This window comes from Rhagoletis zephyria, unplaced genomic scaffold (assembly GCF_001687245.7).
Source record: "Rhagoletis zephyria isolate East Lansing unplaced genomic scaffold, Rhagoletis_zephyria_1.1 Rzeph_scaffold_00466, whole genome shotgun sequence".
Lineage (NCBI taxonomy): Eukaryota > Metazoa > Arthropoda > Insecta > Diptera > Tephritidae > Rhagoletis > Rhagoletis zephyria.
Window position 1 is genome coordinate 116,867 of NW_016157550.1, and position 21,169 is coordinate 138,035.

The window sequence follows — 21,169 nt, forward strand, 5'->3', positions numbered from 1 at the left end:
TTCTTAAGATTTATACATAACGTTGGAACTTCCTTAAACTGTACTGTAAGAACTAAGAAGAAAATAATTTAATTATAGTTAAAAGTTGACATGTTTCAGATATTGTTTGATATGTCCAAGAAATTAATACAAAAAAATTATCAATCCTTTTATGGGCATATCGCTGGGTCGTTATATTCCAGTTGCGATATTATGATGGAGCTTAAATTATTTAAAAGTAAGGCTGACGTTTGTTTGTCGATTTTTGTTAGTTATCCCGAAAATAACTTTCAGTTTAATAACAACAAATTTGAATATTCGAATGGCTTTTGCCTATAACTCACAATTCTTTTTTCCCAATTTACTGACCTTGTAATAGAGTTTTGCATACAAGACATAGAGTTAGATCCACTTTTCAGCGAATTCTTAGTCTTTCAAAGTTTTTGCGGAGTTGAAAAAATGAATTTAAGCCATGAGGAAATATAGATGAAGTCCTTAAATAGTGGTACTTTTCCACAGCTTGAAATATGTAATTGTTTTTTTTTGTTGTAATACCACTCTCAAACGAAGCAACTCTCGTATAAAGTTGCTTCCTGGCGCAAAGAAAGAAAAGGCTTCAAATAACTTTTTTTAAGAAAATTCAAATTAAAAGTTATTTTAAAATGAAATTTATAGAATTCTTTGACTATTTAAAGACTGAAGATGGAAGTGATCTCATTATTGCTGTTCAATAAGGTCAGAAATATAAAATAATTTATTGACTTTTAAGTACAATGATGTGTACACTCATGTTAAAATTAATGACACTTTTATTTTTCATAGACTATGTTTTATTTATATACCAAAATATTGTTAAAAACAAGTACTCTGGCGTTTTAAAGTATTGTCTGTTACTTACATTCATAATTTGGCTTTGAATAAAAATGTAGTGAAAAGTACTGATTTTATTAGCATAAAAAAGTCTAAAGTACTGATTTCCCGCATAAAAAATCTGGCAACCCTACTTCCGATGCTCTTATGACAAGCCAAGGTCTTTGCAAATAGTAAAAAAAAAATCATTTCATCCAGAAGTAAGAGACATGTTTTTAAAAGAGAATTTTGAACATACACAAACGGAGACTGATGCTGAGACGAATTAAATTTGCATCGTGGATTGTACCGTTTTCTCATTGTTTCTATTTTTAGTATTCTTTACCATTATTATAAATATCAATGTATGTACAATGATTTTATTTTTTCAGAAAGTGACTAAATGAAGATAGGGCAGCGGGCGGACGATCTGTTTATTTTATTTTTCACTAAATACATATTTTTCAATTCAACAAAAAAAATATTTTGTTAAATAGTTTAGTGCACAAAGTAATGGAGTAATTTTATAAAAAAAAATTAAAAACATGCGCGAATTTTAAGACAATTAGAATTTAGGCATTATTATATTAAAACTGCATGGGCTTTAAAAATGCACACTCGACATTTTTTTTTTAAATCTTATCTTAAAAAATATCTTAAAGTTTGCACATTTTGATGAAGTTTTGCAGAATTCTTTTTGTTTTTTTTACAAAGTTAAAAACATATATTTATATTGTGTTCATAAAATCAAGCTATATTTGAATATACAAAAAAAAATCACCGGATATTCAATTTTGTGAGTGACTGTAATTAGTTTAATAAATCTTTTAATTAAAATGGAAATGTATAAAGAATATTATTTCGTACCTACATATGTACATATGCATGTATTTTGTATTGAAGTTAAGTTGTATGAGAAAAAATTTAAAGAGAAGTAGTTTATCTTAACACGTAAGAAAATATGAAAATTTTCACTGTTGCGCTCTCTGGAAGTTTTAAGAAAATTATAGCAAATTGGTCGCGTATAGAAAAATTAAACATAAAATGTTTAAAGTTGAGGTAATATGAGCACTTAATGTTTATTATTGGTAGGAAATGTATTTTAACTTTCGAAATTGTTTGCAATTTCAAACATTTCGTGTGTATATTTATGCGTATATTTCACAATCTGGTTGAAAAATAGACACTTTTCAGTAGTAGTTTTACACGCACTTTTTAGAGTATACTCAAAATATTTTGACAGACATCTGGGACCCTATCCTCGTACATATGTATATGCGTATCCAAATTGCCCAAAGATACCCGAATACTGTCGTCCAGAAAAGATCTTCTCTCGAATAAAACCAAGCATTTTACTACAAATTCCAAAATGGTGTTCTCTTGCTATTTTTGCATGGTGTGTTGCTATGAAAAAATTTCCTATTATTTAAACATTCTCAATACAAAGGGACATAAAATTTGTTAAAGCTAACAAATTATGCCGAACTGTCTCGCCTTCAATCACACCTTGGTAGAGTGCAAGTCACCATTCAAATGCATGTATTGTTGGAAAATAACTCATAACTCGTTACTGCATGTTCCTTCAAATACAGTCTATTCAAAAAAAGTTAGCATAAAATGCCTAATATCTAAGTTAGAGATTCGCGCGTGAAGAATTGTATCACTACTCACGCGTGATCACGCTCATGCAACCATAATATCTTTTGCAGTGCAGTGAAATAACGCGCAGGCATTATTTCCATCTTGAAATGGAAATAAGGCCCACCGACAAAAGGCAATAAAGCCCGCGGGCTTTATTTCATATCCGAAATTTCAAAAACCCACGAGTATGGTTCAGTTAAATAACCATACTAATTATTATTCTGTATTAAGATCTGCAATCACATATTTACATACAATGGTATGATATTTTAAACATCACTCTAATTTTTAGTACAAATTCTTTCGACTTATACAAATAAATTATACGAGACGCTCAACGATGAAACTGATGTGGCATAAAAAACGTTAAGCGGCGCCATAATGAAGTTGTTGCGTTTGCAAAGAAAAATCAGCTGTTCTTTATGACCGTGTACTTGGGGATTACACAAGTCAATTTTACAGATACAATAGCAATACATTCGCAGTTTTTTACTTATATACACTGCAAACCAAAGTTCCCAAAATCTCAACGAAACCTTTAGGGGTATCTCATATCTTTAACGACTTTTTTACGAATCTTCAAAGAAAATTATATGAAGTAGTTGAAACGAACTCATAAAGAAATTTCTGTACGAAAAATAAAGTAAATTCTGCAAGAAATTCTTCACATAGCAGAATTATTTTCATAGTCTTACCGATTTGCTTCCGAAATTTCGTAACAGAATCGAAGTGTGCACAGTTTATTTCATTTTAGAAAATTCGGCAAAAAATCGAATGAGCTCTTTACGAATTCTTTAGAATTTCTCTTCAACTCAGAATACTCTGAAAATATGGTTTGCAGGCAGTGTTGCCACTGTTGGTATTTTCCGACCAAACTTGGTCGCTTCTTTTTCATTTGGTAGGTTGGTCGGCAAAGTAAGATTTTGGTCGGATAGTTGAACTAAGTTTTTAAATTCTTAATTATAAAAATATACATTTCAAACAAATTTTGCATATAAATATTTGCCAATTGTACCTTTTAAGTATTTGCCAATCCTGCCTTTAAAAATAATAAACCTAATTGGTTTGCTCACTGATGGAGCCAATGTTATGGCTGGATGCTTGAGCGGGCTGAAAACATTATTGAGTGCTGCAACCGATTTATTTTATATAAAGTGCACATGCCACTCACTCCACCTTTGTAAAAAATTGCCGAAAAGCATTGAGACACTGTGCCGCAACATATTTAGTTTCTTTTCCCACAGTCCAAAGAGGATAAATGAACTGAAGGAATCACAAAATCTTGGGCATATCTCAAACACGATGGCTTTCACTAGGAAGCGTTGTGTTTTATATGGTTAAATTACTGACAGGCTTAATTTCAAGTCCGCTTCTTCTGGGTGAAGTAAGCCTAAATGTTTCATCCCGGGTATCAAGACACGTTTGTCCCCTATTTTTGAAAACTTGTAAAACTAATTTTGAATTACACGAGCTACTCCGTTACTTATGCCAGGATTTTAACTATCATTCGAGCACATTTGATATATCTGATACGCTTTGCAGCATTAAGAAAGCGATACTATCCTCTCTTGACTAACATAAATACATAATAATCAGCTGATGAATTTGGTTCTGTATCTGAATAGTTTTAGATAAGGCGAATTTATACAAGGTGGTGTTACTGGCGAATTTAGGTTTTCACCGCGGTCCTTCTGTCGAAATGTTGTAAACAAGGCGAATTCATATTACAACAAACACCTTATTTTGACGTTCAGAAGAACCTCGGCGAAAATCTAAATTCGCCAGTAACACCACCTTGTAAAAATTCGCCTTGGTTTTAGATCTCGATACATAACCAACTCCTGACCCGGCAATGGGATAGTTTGAAACTTTATTTTATTTCCCGCTTTTACGAAGTAAACTGTATGCGATCTGCAGACCTGGCAGAAGGAATGTGTTGCAAAACCAAATGCTTTTTTTTATTTCTATCTTAAATTTTCCCCATAATTAACATTCTTAACAAAGAGTTCCAAACTGAAAGCTCTCGTTTGCCATACTTATATGCAACTATCAAAGTACATTATCTCTTAATTTTGAGTAACTTGATTAAAAAAGGAGCGATCAGTAACATATTAATGTTGATTTTAAAAATTAATATATAATCATGTTGACATATCTGACATTTTTGTTAGAAAAATGCTGAGATGTTTATGAAAAGTGATGTCAATTTTTCTGGAATCCTTGAAGTTAAAACCAATATATTAAAGTTTTACATAGAGTTTTTGGACCAAATAAATTTAAGCTTTGATTTCCAGCGTGAAGATATAAAACTTTTACAAACAACAACACCAGCTGAGGTAGTTTCTAACGAAGATTTACCAATTTTACCTCTTTTGTTAAAGTTTCCCCATCTCATAGATTGCGATCCTGATATAATAACCACGCAGTGGAATTTACTGAGGCTAAGTGAGCTTGATGTGTGGTTAGCTGCTAAAGATTTGCATGTGCAATTAATTGATTTAAATTTACTTTAAAAAACAATTAACTTATTGGTACATAACATGTACATATGTATATAATTCATAGAACCAAACAATTTTCAATGAGCTCATCTCTGTGCCTAAGACTGTGTCTGCATTTATTTATTTCTTGTTTGTTTTAAAATGTACAAAGTACATATATGTATGTATGTAAATGTGACAAATAATACATATTCTCAATTTTCTTGCCTTGTATAACAAAGGTAATAGAACTGGCAGCGTTTGTTGGTTCCGTCGACGCAAGGGTTGCCAATCTGTCGATCTCTATGCGATCATACGCAGTCTACTCAACTGTCAGTTTCATCTTTGAGCGGAACGCACCTAATGTGCTCTATCTGGCAGCACTATTAAAGGTAAATTTTTATTATTTTTAGCCTTCAATGCGATGCGCATATTTGTTCCCAGCCTCTTAGGTTTTTCACTTGTGGCGCGCAAACGCGAACGGCCGCGCGCCGCTTTTGAGCGCCATCAGGCTCGCTTCCCCGGAAAGTTTATTTGTTTATATACTTACATAATTTAAATACTCTATATATATGTACGACGAGGTGTTGGTTGTTTGTGTACCCACACCGCAGAAATACTGTGGTGATGTGGATGACGAACCAGCTGATTTAATTGAGAAGGCGACTGAAAATTTCACAAACAAAAAACTATACAGACAACCAAAAGCAGTGTTGCCAACTTTTCAGTTTCAAAAAGCACCAAACCTTGGAAAAAAGGGCGTTTTACCACACTAAAAGCACAACATTTTTTTTTTTTCAAAGGATACTCTTTTTCATAAAAGTTTGTGGTAAACAAAAGTAAAAAAATAAACAATATTTACATGTATAAATAAATACACATTCATGCTTGCAAAACTGGTACATCTGGAGAAGGAACAATCGAATCGCAACAAACGAAATTGAATTTTAAAGGAGAAGAAGAGTAATATTTAATGATACCCTAAGTAGAAATGAGCGAAAAAATTTGTTGTTTTATAATTATAATAAGGATATCTCAAAACTCTGACGTGGTAGAGAAATGCTGCAGCTAGATTTGGGTTCAGCACCGAAAAATCTACACAAAACGGTTCTACTCAGGTGGGAAAAAAGTTACAATTTTTCGAACTGTGTAATCAATCAATAATAAAGAAAATAAAAAAATAAAGCATTTTCAACGCGAATACAATTTAACAAAAACGCAAGAACGTGGGTTTGCAACTTCATCTTTTTATCACTCACGGTTTGCATTTTAGCGCATTTAAATTTGTAGATTCTTGTAAATTCAGAAATTTTAGTTCAGAAAACAGCACTAAAAAGGGCACTAGGCACTAAACCATTATTTTTGGCGTTTTAATTTTCAAAAAGCACTAAATAATCTAGTGCTTAAAGCACTAAGTTGGCAACTATGACCAAAAGAACTATGGACAGACAACGTATAGTTATGAGAAGATGCAAATCGTAAATCTGCTCTTCTTCATTATTTTTTGAAACGTTTCAACCATGGGTCGTAACAGAGAAATGCTAAATTTCATGTTACTGTGCTGCAAAGTCTGCAAACCTGTAAACCGAATGTTTATCATCTGTTAACCAAACCAGCAAGCATATTAAAACAAAAACTTGTAAGTACAATTAAAAATAAATAAATTATTGGATATGCATTGAATGTGTTTTTTTTCAGTAATTGCTCTACTTATTTAAAATATTATGAATTGTACGTTGGTGCTCAATCCTCGTTTCGTAAAATGGTGATTGTGATCGATTCTGATTTGCCGTCGGCATTTAAGAGGCGCTTTGGGTCAAAAAAATCGAGTTTTACTTTTTTACCGATTCGCATGGTAGATGCTACGCTATTTTCAATGCAACAAACCGCAGTTTTGTAGCTGCCTTAGCTTTTTCACAAATTCATTTTAAATATGGACACATTGACTAAAAAGTGTAGAAATGCAATGCGCTTGTTAACTAACATCAAAGTTGTTTTTCTCGAAAAGTTATTTTTGAGTTTTATGAACATTTATTTTGGCAAAAAATGTGTTGCATGATCATTTTTCACTGCAATGCTCGTATTTATATATGTACATAAATAATTGGGGCATATTCATAGTTAAAATAAAGTCGACACTAAAATTAGTTATAGCTTTTTTACATTATTTTCAATGGAATATCTGTGAAAAGCTGCAACTAACTTTATTTCGACTACGAATATGCCCCAATAGTTTTGGATTCAAATGAAAATGCATTTCCCACGCATATATATGTATGTACATACATGCTCCATTACTTGATAACGTTTTTACATGCATATTATTTGTATGTGCATATTACTGCCAAAAAAACTACGAACATGCATATAAATGTACATATGTACACTCTAAAAATTTTTGTTTAAATTTGCGCATATTAAGATAGGTAACCAGTTTCCTCTCTTAATGAATGCAAATTTAAAACTGCTTGCTTACTTTTACTCATCATATGTGTGGCGTAGAACAAATTTCAAATTTGTTTTTTGAGTTTTAAACATTTATTGTTCACATTTTCACAGTTTACACATAAGTGTTTAAAATTTCCTCTAAAAAATGTTCGTTTAAATTTACGCATATAAAGAGAGGTAACCAGTTTCCTCTCCTAGTGTGTGCAAAATTAAACAATGTCTGTTTACTTTTACATATCAAATTTGTCACGTAGCGCACACAAGGGGTGGGTTTTGGGTCTAAATTTATTATGATATAAGAAATTTTGAAAGAAAAAATTTTCTTTTCCATTTCTTGTGCGTCATTTTGTAAGAATTTGTCATTTTTTCTTGAGAGCTCTTTAAAGTTTAACTGCGAATGAAAACATTGTCCTAAAAATATGCAATGCATACTCACTTACTGTTGCTTTTTACACTTTACAGCCTATAAAAGTTTACCACTAATATGTACTTAATAAGCATTCGAAGATTTAATTTGCTAACTTTGAATTCGTTCCACCAAAATGAGCTACGTGATAAAAATACAATTTCAGTTAAATTTTCGTTATTCGAATTATTAAAAAATGAGAAACCAGAAATCGACGAAAATTAGTAAAAAAGTGTAAAAATTTCGTGAAATTATTTAATTTATTTATATTAAAATTCTTTTGTAAAATTTTGTATTACTTTTGAAAGTTGAGTGCATCTTTAACCGTTAATTTTTCATGATTTAATGATCGGATCTAAACCAAATTACGAGACGACCCTTAAGGTACCATCTTTCCGGTAAAAAAAATAATTATTGGAATCAGTTCACGCGGTGCAAAGTTAAGCGGTGGAATAAATAAGAGAAGTAAAAATACTCCGAAGAATTGATAACCTGCCCTTTTTTGAAGCCGGTTGAAAATGTCTGAGTTCTTTGTAAATTTTATGTAAATAAAATGCAATTTATGAAACTTTAAAAAGTTTATTTATTTATTTCATACTGTACATAAAACTTGCATAAATGTATTTTAAAGAGCGAATTTTCAGTATTTTCTGACGATATATATTTAGAAGTATAAATCCTTTCCCACCAAAAATATATTCCTGCGTGCGCCCCTGGCACTTAGTATTTATTATTTGTAAAAAATATATTTTTACTTTCAAAATGTTTGTAATTTTAAACATTTCGTGTGTATATTTTAAACAACTCATGCTCAAAATCAAATCTTGAACATCTTGTGCGTATACTTGAATAGATTCTGGTTGAAAAATAAACACTTTTCAGTAGTAGTTTTACATGCACTTTTTAGAGTATACAAATCACGGCAGCATACATACATATGCACATAATTACACGTATACTCAAATACAACAATAACTATTTCATTCATAACGCATTCGCATATTTCTCAAGGTCAAGATATTCCATTCTTAAATACTACATTCATCACCCTCAAGCGCAACTTTGTCAATCCGACACAAAATTTCTAAAATGTAAAATTGAAGAAATCTCGGCCAGCCAAGTGATAAGTGGCAATTATTTCTTTATATCCAGTAAAATAAGTTATCTCGAATTTTGGTAATTTTTGACAAAACACTCAATTTGTCTGTTCCCTTTCAATATTTCAACCATTAACTAGTATTTTAAGGTGTAATTTTAATAAACATTAAATAAAAGTGTACGTTTTCTGCAGGAAAATACATAGATTTTTTTAATAAAATCAAAACTTCTAAAATCACAAACATATTTGGTTTTATCGGAATGTCACAAATGTAACGTGGCAACTTAGCTCGTTTTCTGATTTTTCGGTCCGAAATTATAAAATTTTTGTCCACGACGCGCCACAATTTTTGTACAGGTGGGTCAATGTGCCTTGAACACCATATGCATATATGCAAATAAATTATTTGATTTATTTTTTAGTTTTAAAAATTTCTTTACCTCTAAAAGTTTATAACAATATATTTATATATACCCACAGATTATTTTAAATTTTTTTCATCCGTAACCAAATCATCAGTACCATAAAAAAATTCAAACACATCAAAGTACAATCAATGCGATGTCCAAGTTAGTGCTACTCCACTGTACATGTGTATATGAATGTATGCATGTATGCGTGTAAAAAATGCCAATTGCAGTTTGTGTTTAACCCATTTTAGCGGACATAGTTTGTTTGGTTTCAGCTGGTTCCAACTGTTGATGAAGCACAATTTTTATGTTTAATCTTTATGCAAGTTACATGTATCGACGAGAACATAGTTACATGCAGAATTTTAAATTAATTAATATTATTCTCCATACAAAATGTACGAGTATTGCTTTAGTAAATTCAAACTTATGCGAAAATCTAAATATTTCGTAAACGTAGGGTTAATGCTTTCGCGCACGTGCCAATCTGGTGTCGATTCCCAGAAATTGAATAATTTGTGTGGATGGGAGCGGCGAGGGGAAGACGAAAGCCGACCAATCGTACATTTGTATGTGTGTACATATATATGTTACATACATACATACATTACATATCTACATACATATGTATTTACAAATGCATGTGTACATACGTACATATTTATGCGTTTGGCTTTTTACATGAATAGAAAATTTGATTGCAGAAATAATTTTAATGAGATTAAGTTTATAAATACATTTGTACTATATATTAAGAGTTTATTAATTAATATCGGTATTTTGATAACAAACCATAATTTGTTAGACACACATATGTACATACACAGGCAATCAAAAGTGATTGCATGGTTCTTTTTTGTTTAATATTTACAATGTTTTTCAAGTACACATTTTTTGTTATTTTTTTATAAAAATATGGTTCATGCTGTAATCGAAACCACATAAGTCAAACTTTCAAAAGTTATACAGAACGTAGAAAAATTCAAAAAATTTTCCACTTTTTAATCTAAATTTTTAGAAAATTTTGGGTACGCAGATAGATATAGATCGGTTATGTAATTCTAGTGAAACAAGTGAAAGTTTTAAGGGGATAAAAAATCACGTTAATTTTTAATGAATTTTTTTCCGACGTATTTTGCGGTTTTATGCATATAACAGGTGTAATTTATAAAATATATTTGTCGCCATTATGGTTGTCGATGTAATTTCTGCATCAAAAAATAGCCCTCGTATGTTCAACTCTAGCTACGCTGACCACAGTACTTTTGCGAGGACCACCTTTCCTCAAAGGGTTATTTTTTGATGAAAAAATTACATCGACGTGGATGTCGACAACCATAATTGCGCCGATTATTACTATTTAAACTTCTTTAAATTCTCACCCAAATTCAACGTAGGAATAGCATTCCTTTTTAACATTTTTGACCCCATTGCGTCTTTTCAAAATGAATGGAGCATACGAAACAATTAGACGGCGCCGGCAAGTTATCTGTTGGCAAGATGTCGAGGTTCTCCCTCCACTTTCTTGCCATTTCCCACTCCTGAGGAAAACAATACATACGGAATGATGCATTAGTATAGTTGCATTCACGCACTTTGCACTTTCTTACAGGCATTTTTATGTTTAAAAATAAATCACTCAATCAATCAAAAATTTAAGCTTTGTTTTACACCACCAATTTCGACTTTTTCACGATGTCAGAGAAAATTTTAGAAATGCCATTTTTCCCTCCTTTTGTATCAACTTTTACCATTTAGATTAGAAAAGTATAATTTACATACATACCTATAGGTTTTAACATATTTTCTGCACAATACTGTCTGCACAATACTGTTGACAACATTTTTCCTGCACACCACTCTGTAAAGTCAATTTGAAATGTTAAATAACCGCGGTGAAAACCCATCGTTGAAACGTTTCAGACTTTCGTTTTTACGATACAAAAATTTGCATCTTCTCATAACTATAACTACATACATATTATTCTGAATTCCAAAACCCAATACGTTCTTCTATTTGTTTTAATAAGCCTTCAGACGTGCTTTTAAGTTCCTGCAATAACTCTAAATTTAAATTCGAGTCCAATTTCTCGTCAAATTGTTTGACAATCGACGAAAGTGTGTATTTAACTTTTTACTGAAAATCCAAATAGGGAATAATGCCCGCGGCCTTTGTTTCCTAAAAAAGGAAATAAAGCCCACGGGCGATATTTTCGCGGGCAGTATTTCACTGCACCATTTTTTACCTTTACTGTATTTATAATAACTTTTTAAAATGTGATTATTTCTTCAAAACCAAAAGTAAAATAGTTCATAAAGGGTGTAAGTTATTTCCTTAGAAACCGGTTATTCATCGTCCCTACATCAAATAAAATAAAATACTTAAATCTATTATTTTGAGAAAAGCTATTTAAAATTAATAATGCGTGGTTATCTGTTTGAATTTGAGAGTATTTAAATAAATATGAAAATGCATCTGACGTATTCTTGCTTAAAAACTGTATTTCATACAAATGATTTTATCTCTACTCAAGTTACTCACACATGCATGAACCATCCACTTCCAAAATTAAGTCACGTGCGCATCTCTTATTTAAACCTCAATTTCTGCAGCTTAAATAAACAAAAAATAAACCACAAATCCACCAATAAAAATTAAATAGTAGCACTCCAGTAGGTAGAGTGCAATAAGTCCCGCGGAAATAACACCCATTGGCTTTATTTCAAAAAAAAAAAGAAATAAGGCCGGCGGGCATTATTGCCTTTTCGGAAAAGAAATTATGCCCGCGGGCTTTATTTCCTTTTACCGGTGGGCATTATTTCCATTTCGATAGGGCAATAAGGCCCGCGGGCTTCATTTCCTAAAAAGTAAAATAAAGTCCCAGGGCGTTTTTTGATCTTTATTGTGGCTCTTGTCTCCATTTTAGAATATGTATATCCAAAACCCCCTGTTCTAAATAAAAACTAACTAATATGATAACATTGAACTAAATATTTGTTTTCCTTTATTATACGAAGAAATTGAAAATAACCATTTGGCGCCATCGCGCGACGTGACCGTCCGCGTTTGCGCGCCAACACTGAAAAACTTAAGACGCTGAGAACAAATGTGCGCATCGCATTGAAGGCTGAAAAAAGGAACAATTTACCATTAATAATTCCAATAATTCGCTTATCAGTTATTGGCAAAAATACCGTTCGATTTTATGCGTATACTGCAGAAGGGAATTTAACGCAGAACTACAAATGTATTGCCTGTATACATAATTGGAATGTTTCAGTAAACTAAAACCAGAGAAAATACTACTCACGGGACTTATTTCCTTTTCCGCGAGCTTTATTGCCTTTTACTGGTGGGTGGAAACAACGCCATGGGCATTATTTCTATTTTTTTGGGAAATAAAACCCATGGGCGTTATTTCTGCGGGCCTTATTGCACTCCACCATTCCAATCATACATACAATACGAATATTCGATTGAACGACTAGTCGTACGAAGTGTGTAAAGTTTTTAAAGAATTAAATTTAGGAATTTCTCAATTACCTTAACTTTTGTATCAATTTTTCAATTATTAGAGAGTAACATGCGCATGACAGCGAATACATTGCCATTCCCCAGCAGCCAAAACGAACACCTTCTTCATATTTTGTTTGGAGCAATGTGCCTTCAAAAGCTTTAGGATCTCCCATATAAACTGCTTCACCCACAAAGTCTGTAAAGTATAACGAGTAGCAGACATGGGCCATCCAACAGAACAAATTTGTCAGGCAGACCATCCGTAAGGAGTGAGGCATGTAAATAATGGAGTATAAATAATGTGATAAGTTCTCGACTTGCTGAATTGGCAAATCCGTTGTGCGGTTTTGGTCCAAATTTGTTGTGGGCATATAATTTAAAGTTGCATTGGTTTCTAAAGCGTTTTCGTTATTTTGTTCAAAAATATTTTCTCTATCCGGATGTCTTTGAAGTTCCAAATTTTCTTCATTTTCGTCAAAGCAGTTGAGCTGAAATATAATTAAACATCATAAAAACGACCGAATTTTATTGAAATTACAAGGAAATATTCCAATAATGTAAGCAAGATATTACTTAAAGAGAAAATATAACTTTTCTATTACGTTCTCATTGAGCCGTAATCTCGAATTTATGAGCCATTTTGGAGTTTATCATTAAACAATACTTATAAACTCGGAGTTTACGATACGAACAACTTTCGTTAAACCCGCCTTAAACACTACTTTTATTTTGTATTTATGGGCATGCAACCCTACATTTTGATTAGACTTGGCCTCACTGAGTGATTTTGTGAATCAAAATTTTGAAACGGTTATAATATTGTTCTTAGTTCTGTTGTTGTTACACAATTGGAGGCATCAACTTTTTACGCTCACTCCGAACGACAAATGGTTTTATGAGAAGCTTTTTCAAGTCAGAAATACACTCTAAGTTTTGTCATTGCCTGCTGAAGTGCGACTGCTATTTTGGGTTAGGCTGTGACCATGGATCTTATCTTGGTGCCACCGAGTGGAAGTGCGCACCTGTAATCACTCTGCTGCGGCAATCAAATGTTAGGCCAAGCATAATCTCTTTATGAAGCTTAAGATGAAATCTCCAAAAAAGTAAATTTTGAATTACATCTTTATATTATTAAACGTGCGAAATGCTCGAAGTGCACAATACCGACCACTCCCAAAACTCAATAAATGGAGCAGAAGGGGGTTGGTATACATAGTTTACCTGCACGGTAGCCAATTATCTGGTTTGCTCCATTTATGCACAGATAAGGTTCAAGCGCGGCACTTTTGCGGAACGGAAGTCAAACTCAATTGCAGAATTCGCCGCCAATATTAAAAAAAAAATACCGTTTTTGAAGAAAATATGTCATTTAAAGCTAGGAAGACTTGTATGAGCACTATGGGAAAAATGTTCATATATTTGGCATAAGTCCAATTTTATTTTTGGTGCTGTATTTTAAAATTTAACCTATTTCCTAAATCTAAATATCCCAATTAGTAAAACACTTATTCAAATTAAATCCTGATGGCAATACTTTTTTCATTTGAGGCTGACTGAAACTCACATAGTCTTAGAAGAATTTAGAGGAAATACTACTAAATTTTAAGTTTTTGTGGTTTGAAAAGTTTAAACATTTAAAAAGTGTTCTTATGGAAAACATTAGTCCAGATATGTAAAATTATGATTTGATGGCCCTTCAGTTATTATTGCGTTTTGTTGTCCGATTGTGCAATGTTTTTATACCCGAGCGCACTTGTGCACAAGGGCATTATAACTTTGTTCACATAACGGTTGTTTGAAACAGGCAAAACGAATCGAGATAGATATAGACAAATGTATACAGAAATGATAAGAATGAAAAGAGAAATCGATACACACGATAACTCGAGTAAAAATTGAGATATCTTAACGAAACTTTGTAAGTGCACTTCTTTCGTGCGTAGGACGGATGGTACGCAAAATCGGACAATATCCACGCCTACCTCAAATATAACGGTAATTTTCAGAAATACGAAAACTGCGACATTTTAGTAACTACTGAAGATTATTCACTCAAAATTAATATTTACAATAATTTTTAGACGAAAAATAAGAATATTATAAATTTTTGGAAAATGGGCGTAGCCACGCCCACTTATCGTTACATGTGTATATCTTGGAAACCGGTTCACCAATTTCTTCCAAACATGGCACAGTTGTTAGCCTTGCTACAGCATACCAAATGGCTGAAATTTTTAAAATCGGACAATAACCAAGCCCACATCCCATATAACGGTAATTTGGAGACATACGAAATCTTCGATAAATCAGTAAATATTAAAGCTAATTTATGCAAAATTGATGCTTGCAACAATTCTTTATCAAGAAATACGTTTACGATAAAATTTTGGAAAATGGGCTTGGCACCGCCCACTCATGATCACATATATATATCTCGGTAACCGTTCTACCGATTTTTACCAAACTCGGTACGGTTATGGTGCTTGCCACATAAAAGCAAAACGTCGAAAATTATTGAAATCGGATTAAAATTGAGGCCGCTTTTCATATAACGGTAAATTTCAGAAATGCTTGAAACTTCAATATTTCGAAATTTAAGGACGCTAATTTACTCAAAATTGATACGGTGACAGGTAACAAGATCAACGGAAATAAGGTCAATTGACTTTATTTCCCACCCTGGTGCGAAATAAAGTCAACAAAAATTTGGAAATTAAGTCATTGACGCTATTTCCTCATTCAAATGGAAATAGCGTCAACAATGCTTAAAGTATGTCGATTCTTAGAAAAAAATGTTTTTCTGACAATAAACATTGCCCGTAAGTTTTGTTTTTTTATAGATGAAAACGGTTATTGCCAAATCCTCGGTGTGGTGCTATTAATCCACACACATTCATGAACTACCACCAATTGATTTTATTAAAAAATTTAAATTACGATTATTGTTGGAGGGTTTACGGAGGTAAACGCCTATGTACGATATTGAGAAGGGAAATTGCTGAGGCCTGGAATAAGTGGCCTCTGCTTCTCAAATCTGTTAGAGGTACGTGTAGGTACGGATCTAGACGTGTAAGGGTAATCGATGTGAAGCACTCAAGTATTTGTATAATAATGCAAATGCGCATGAGAATTCAATATAAATATAACACAAAGATGTTCCAAACAGTAATTGAAATGTAGATGTATAATTCAAACTGATACTTAGCAAAGTAAATGATATATATGGAAAATACTCCAAGTTGATGAAGTTGATAAATTCCTTCGGTTGATGTAGTTGGTTAAAATGATACTTTCTCGATGATGGTCCAATCCGTATGGTCGAAAAAGGAGAAGAACAGAAGAAGGGAGGAGAACCAATAAGGTGCCCCTATTTATAGCAGTCGCATGGCCACATCGAACTGCCGTAAGTTCGAAAGAGGGTGGCTGCGTTCTCTTTAGCAGAAGTGTATTTTAAGTGCGTAAGTCGCTTAAACATGGCGCCCCTGTTGCACTGGTGCAAGGGATTCCTGTACTCGTTCCAATGCCTTGATGGCTTCTTCTACGGCCCGGCGGGTTGTATTCGTAGGCAGATTGGCCGTGGTACGCTCGCCAGGTAGTGGACGATGTAGTAACGAGTGGTGTGGTCGGTCACAGGTTTTGCAGTTGTCACGTGATGTGCACTGTGTCTTCCGATGTGTTCTAGCTAGACAATTCGAGCAGTATTTGAATTTACGTACGCAACGGATGCGATCTTCTACAGTCAGCTCCAAGAAAAACTTGCAAAATCTGAGTGCGTGATACCGGTGGCAGAATAAGCACAGATGTACGATTCGATCACGATGCTGTGGTGCAAGGACTTTGTTGCATGCTGCTTCATATGGATGTCCAGCTGGTGCACGCCGAAGAAGTGGAATCGGAGTTAACTTTCGAGGTCGTTGTCTATTGTTATTCTTGCATGAAGGTACGCGCTGATGCTCAAGTGATTCGCGTGGACTTGGTGAAGGCGTGATTGAATCGCGACGTCGTCGTGTAGCACCCTTTTTCCTTGGGGCTAGCCGAAGATGAAGAGCTTGTTCACGTCTACGCGACGACGGTGTGGTTGAGTAGCGACGCTGCTGTGCGGTGTTTTTGGTGCCTGGGACCAAGCGCAGATGCAGAACTGGTTTTGCTTCTGTAAAATAGACTTGCTTTAGTATTGGGTTTTTGAAAACTTATGGCTAGGAGAGAACAAAGTTCAGATATTGAAAGTTGCTGTCCGGGTGGTGTCTTAGGGACATCTGACTGAATGGGTAGAGGACAGAATTTTACGGTTGGTCTGGTGAACAGGCCGTGTTGCGTTTGAACGTCTGCAACACGCACTTTATCGTCCGGGCCAAGGTAGACCGATACAATTCTTCCTAGACGCCATTCGTTGGGTGGTGTTAATTCGTTTTTAATGACGACAAAATCATTAACGGTAAGGTCTTTTTGTGGATATTTCCACTTGTATCGTTTGTGTAGTTCTTTCAGGTACTCTTCCTTCCACCGCACACTAAAGTGCTGGTGGAGCAATTTCAATTTTTCCCAGCGGTTCTGAAGGGAGATGTTTTCGGCTTCCGGTTCTGGGATAGCGAGAAGTGGTGCACCTCGTAAAAAATGGCCGGGGGTCAGCGCCACTAGGTCTTGTGGATTATCTGACATAGGTGATAAAGGCCGAGAGTTAAGTACGGCTTCGATGCGGGCGAGTAGGGTGGTGAATTCCTCAAAGGTGAAGTGCATATTGCCAGCTATTCTTTTCAGATGTAACTTTACACTTTTCACCGCAGCTTCCCATAAGCCGCCCATATGAGGTGCGTTTGGAGGAATAAAGTGCCATTCAAACCCGTGAATGGAATACTTCGAACGAATGTCATTCGGCGCTTCCTTTAGAAATTGTTTGAAATCCTTTTGGAAGGCTCGACTTGCTTCTACGAAGTTCTTTCCGTTGTCTGAAAAGATGAGTTGAGGTAGGCCCCGTCGACCGACAAATCGCGCGAAAGCCGCCTGGAATGCCTTGGTCGAAAGATCGGAGCAGAGCTCCAAATGCATTGCTTTTGTAGAAAAGCAGACGAATACGCAGATGTAACCCTTGATATAAGGTGCCTTACGAGTGTTCGCTGATTTGATGTCGAAAGGACCTGCAAAATCGATTCCTGTTCGAGTAAATGGCAAAGAATAAGTAGATCTCTCTGGCGGTAATGCTGCCATGATTTTTGTTCGCATTTTTTTGTTTAGAAATGGTACAGATTTTGCAACTGAAAATGATTTGTTTGACTTTGGACTTAAGTCTCGGGATGAATAATTCCTGTTTTGCCATTCGTATCATGAGTTGATGTTCTGCATGCAATAGCAAAGTCTGCACAAACTGGAGAAATAAGTAGCAAAATCTTGATGACTCAGGTAAAATAATTGGGTACCTTTCGTTGTACGAAAGCGGAGCGGTCGCCAAGCGTCCGTTGACTCTAAGAATGCCCTGTTTATCCAGCGACGGATTCAAGGGAAGGAGCGAACTCCATTTAGCGATTGGTTGGCAGCTCGCCAGTTCTAAATATTCGTCTGGATAATGACGGTTTTGAGCGAGTACGATTAGTCGCGTTTTTACAAATTGTATTTCGTTTTGAGAGAGTGCTACGGTTCCGTAAGAAGGTTCTGGTGTGAACTGTATTAGGTGTGATTTGATTCGATTAAAGAAACGAAATATGTATGCGATGACTCGAATGGCCCTTGGCCATGAGGAAAAGCGACTAAGGATGTCAGGTTGATCATCTAGTGTGTGAAGAGTTGAAATTTTTCGAATCTCGGGAGGAATGACTTTTTGATGTAGTGATTTTGACCAGTGCTTTTGTTCTTTCAACAGCCATTCGGGCCCCTGCCACCAGAGTGTGTTGTTGATTAACTCTTGTGGCTTGCAGCCACGTGATCCCAAGTCCGCAGGGTTTGGATTCGATGAAATGTGCTTCCATTTGATGTTTCCCACATTTTGGATTATTTGTGCTGTTCGATTGGCGACATAAACTTTCCACGTACACGGTGGTTTTTCCAGCCACTAGAGCACTATTGAGGAGTCACACCAAAGAAATAGCTCATATTTTCCTAGAGGAAGTGGTGAAAGAACGGTTTTTATTGCTTTCGATAACAGAACTGCTCCACATAACTCCAAGCGCGGAAGGCTTATTGTTTGTAACGGAACTACTTTCGATTTGGAGCAAAGTAACTGAGAGGTTACATGATTCTCGTGTGACTGAGTCCGAATATAAATCGCTGCGCAATAAGCTTTCTCGGAAGCGTCGCAGAATCCATGGATTTGGACTTTTCGATCGGGAGCGAATTCTGTCCATCTAGGTATTTGGATTTGTTCAATGGCTGTTAAATCTGCCAGGAATTGATTCCATTTGTGTAACGAGAGTGGTTTAACGCATTCGTCTCATTCTATGCCTTCTAGCCATAATTGTTGAAATAGCATTTTTGATTGCATTATGATGGGCTATAGCCACCCTGCCGGGTCAAAAAGTTTCGACACCGACGAAAGAATTTGACGTTTTGTTGCATTTGCTGATGGTGGTATGGGCTGAATAGAATATGAGAACGAATCGTTTAAGGCATTCCAGCGTATGCCTAGCATTTTCGTGGAACATGAACAATCAAATTTGAGAAAATTTGTGTCTAGTAGATCTTCTGTAGGAATATTGTTTAGAAGTTCCGGGTGATTGGCTGNTTAAATCTGCCAGGAATTGATTCCATTTGTGTAACGAGAGTGGTTTAACGCATTCGTCTCATTCTATGCCTTCTAGCCATAATTGTTGAAATAGCATTTTTGATTGCATTATGATGGGCTATAGCCACCCTGCCGGGTCAAAAAGTTTCGACACCGACGAAAGAATTTGACGTTTTGTTGCATTTGCTGATGGTGGTATGGGCTGAATAGAATATGAGAACGAATCGTTTAAGGCATTCCAGCGTATGCCTAGCATTTTCGTGGAACATGAACAATCAAATTTGAGAAAATTTGTGTCTAGTAGATCTTCTGTAGGAATATTGTTTAGAAGTTCCGGGTGATTGGCTGCCAGCCGATAATAAACACTGAATAAGTTGAGCTTGTGCCTCTAAGGAGGATTGAATATCGTGGCCTCCTGATAATATGTCATCGACATACGTCTCTTCGGTAAGGATGCGTTTGGCTAATGGATACGTGCGCTGCGAATCCGTTGCCACCTGATGTAAGGTGCGGATGGCCAAATATGGGGCACAATTTACGCCGAATTTGACAGTTTTGAGTGCAAAGTCACGAAGTTTGCTATCATTATTCCTACGGAATAGAATGCGTTGAAATGGTTGATCTTGCTCATGTACTAGGATCTGCCGGTACATTTTTTGGATTTCTCCATTGAATACGTATTTATAGAGACGCCAATTTAGTATTACAACCATCAAATCGGTTTGTAAGCTTGGGCCTGTATGGATGACATCGTTCAGAGAAAGTCCCGTCTCGGACGGTTTGGAGGCATTGAATCCACTCTTACCTAAGGGTTTCATATACCTAAGAGTTAGATATTCTTAAAGTACTTGCGTGTACTCATATTTTAGGCCGGGATTTTTGTTGAGGGTATGTTCCATACGAAGTGCTTGGCTCATGGCTTGGGAGCGCGATCGACCCAGCTTGAGCTGCGATGGAAATGTTCTTTTGAATGGAAGACGCACAACGTAGCGCCCGTCTTCTTGCCGGTATGTGGTGTTGAGATAAAGGTTCTCACAACTTGTAACTCGCTCAGTAAGAAAAGATCTCACGAGGAACCAGCACACACCTTTACAAACACAGAATACACCGTCGTTGTGATGATTGAAAAACTCGAAGCAAATATGGGTATGCAAAGAGATGCAATTATCACAGAGCTCTCTGTTATAGTGAGAGAGTCAGAGGAGAGAGTAATGCAGAGGATAAGCGACCTTGCTGCTGAAATCTCTAATATGAAGTTATCAATAGTGGCAATTGACAGTAGGGTGTCGGCGGTTGAGAACTCTTGTGCCGATATAGTCTCTCTCCGCAATGAGTTGCTCGCTGTTCGTAGTGAACTAAGCGAGTTGCAAAATAATGCAGTGGCTACGGATATTAAAATTAATGGTATCCCCCCAGAAAGTAGTGAAAACCTAAGGGAAGTTTTTGGAAAACTCTGCACTGCTGTTGAACACCCACTCCCAATTTTACGTGATGCTTTCCGCATACGTTCGGGTAAAACTGGCCAGCGCAAAAACAACAATACACCTGTTGTGGTAAAGCTTGCCACTGCATTTGACCGCAGTCAGCTCTTCAAATCGATTGCTGGGTTTTGCAAAAAAAATAAGAGG

The 21,169-nt window shown here is 35.2% G+C and overlaps 1 protein-coding gene across 1 annotated transcript in view; it reads right to left on the reverse strand.

Moving 5' to 3' along the window:
• LOC108359808 (proton-associated sugar transporter A-like) overlaps window positions 1–21,169 on the reverse strand; it is a 119,681-nt gene that overhangs the window by 91,279 nt on the left and 7,233 nt on the right. The window contains exon 2 of the mRNA XM_017611836.1: window positions 12,857–13,317. Within this exon, the coding sequence (XP_017467325.1) occupies window positions 12,857–13,200 (344 nt within the window). The 5' untranslated portion in view covers window positions 13,201–13,317. The remainder of the gene's footprint in view (window positions 1–12,856; window positions 13,318–21,169) is intronic.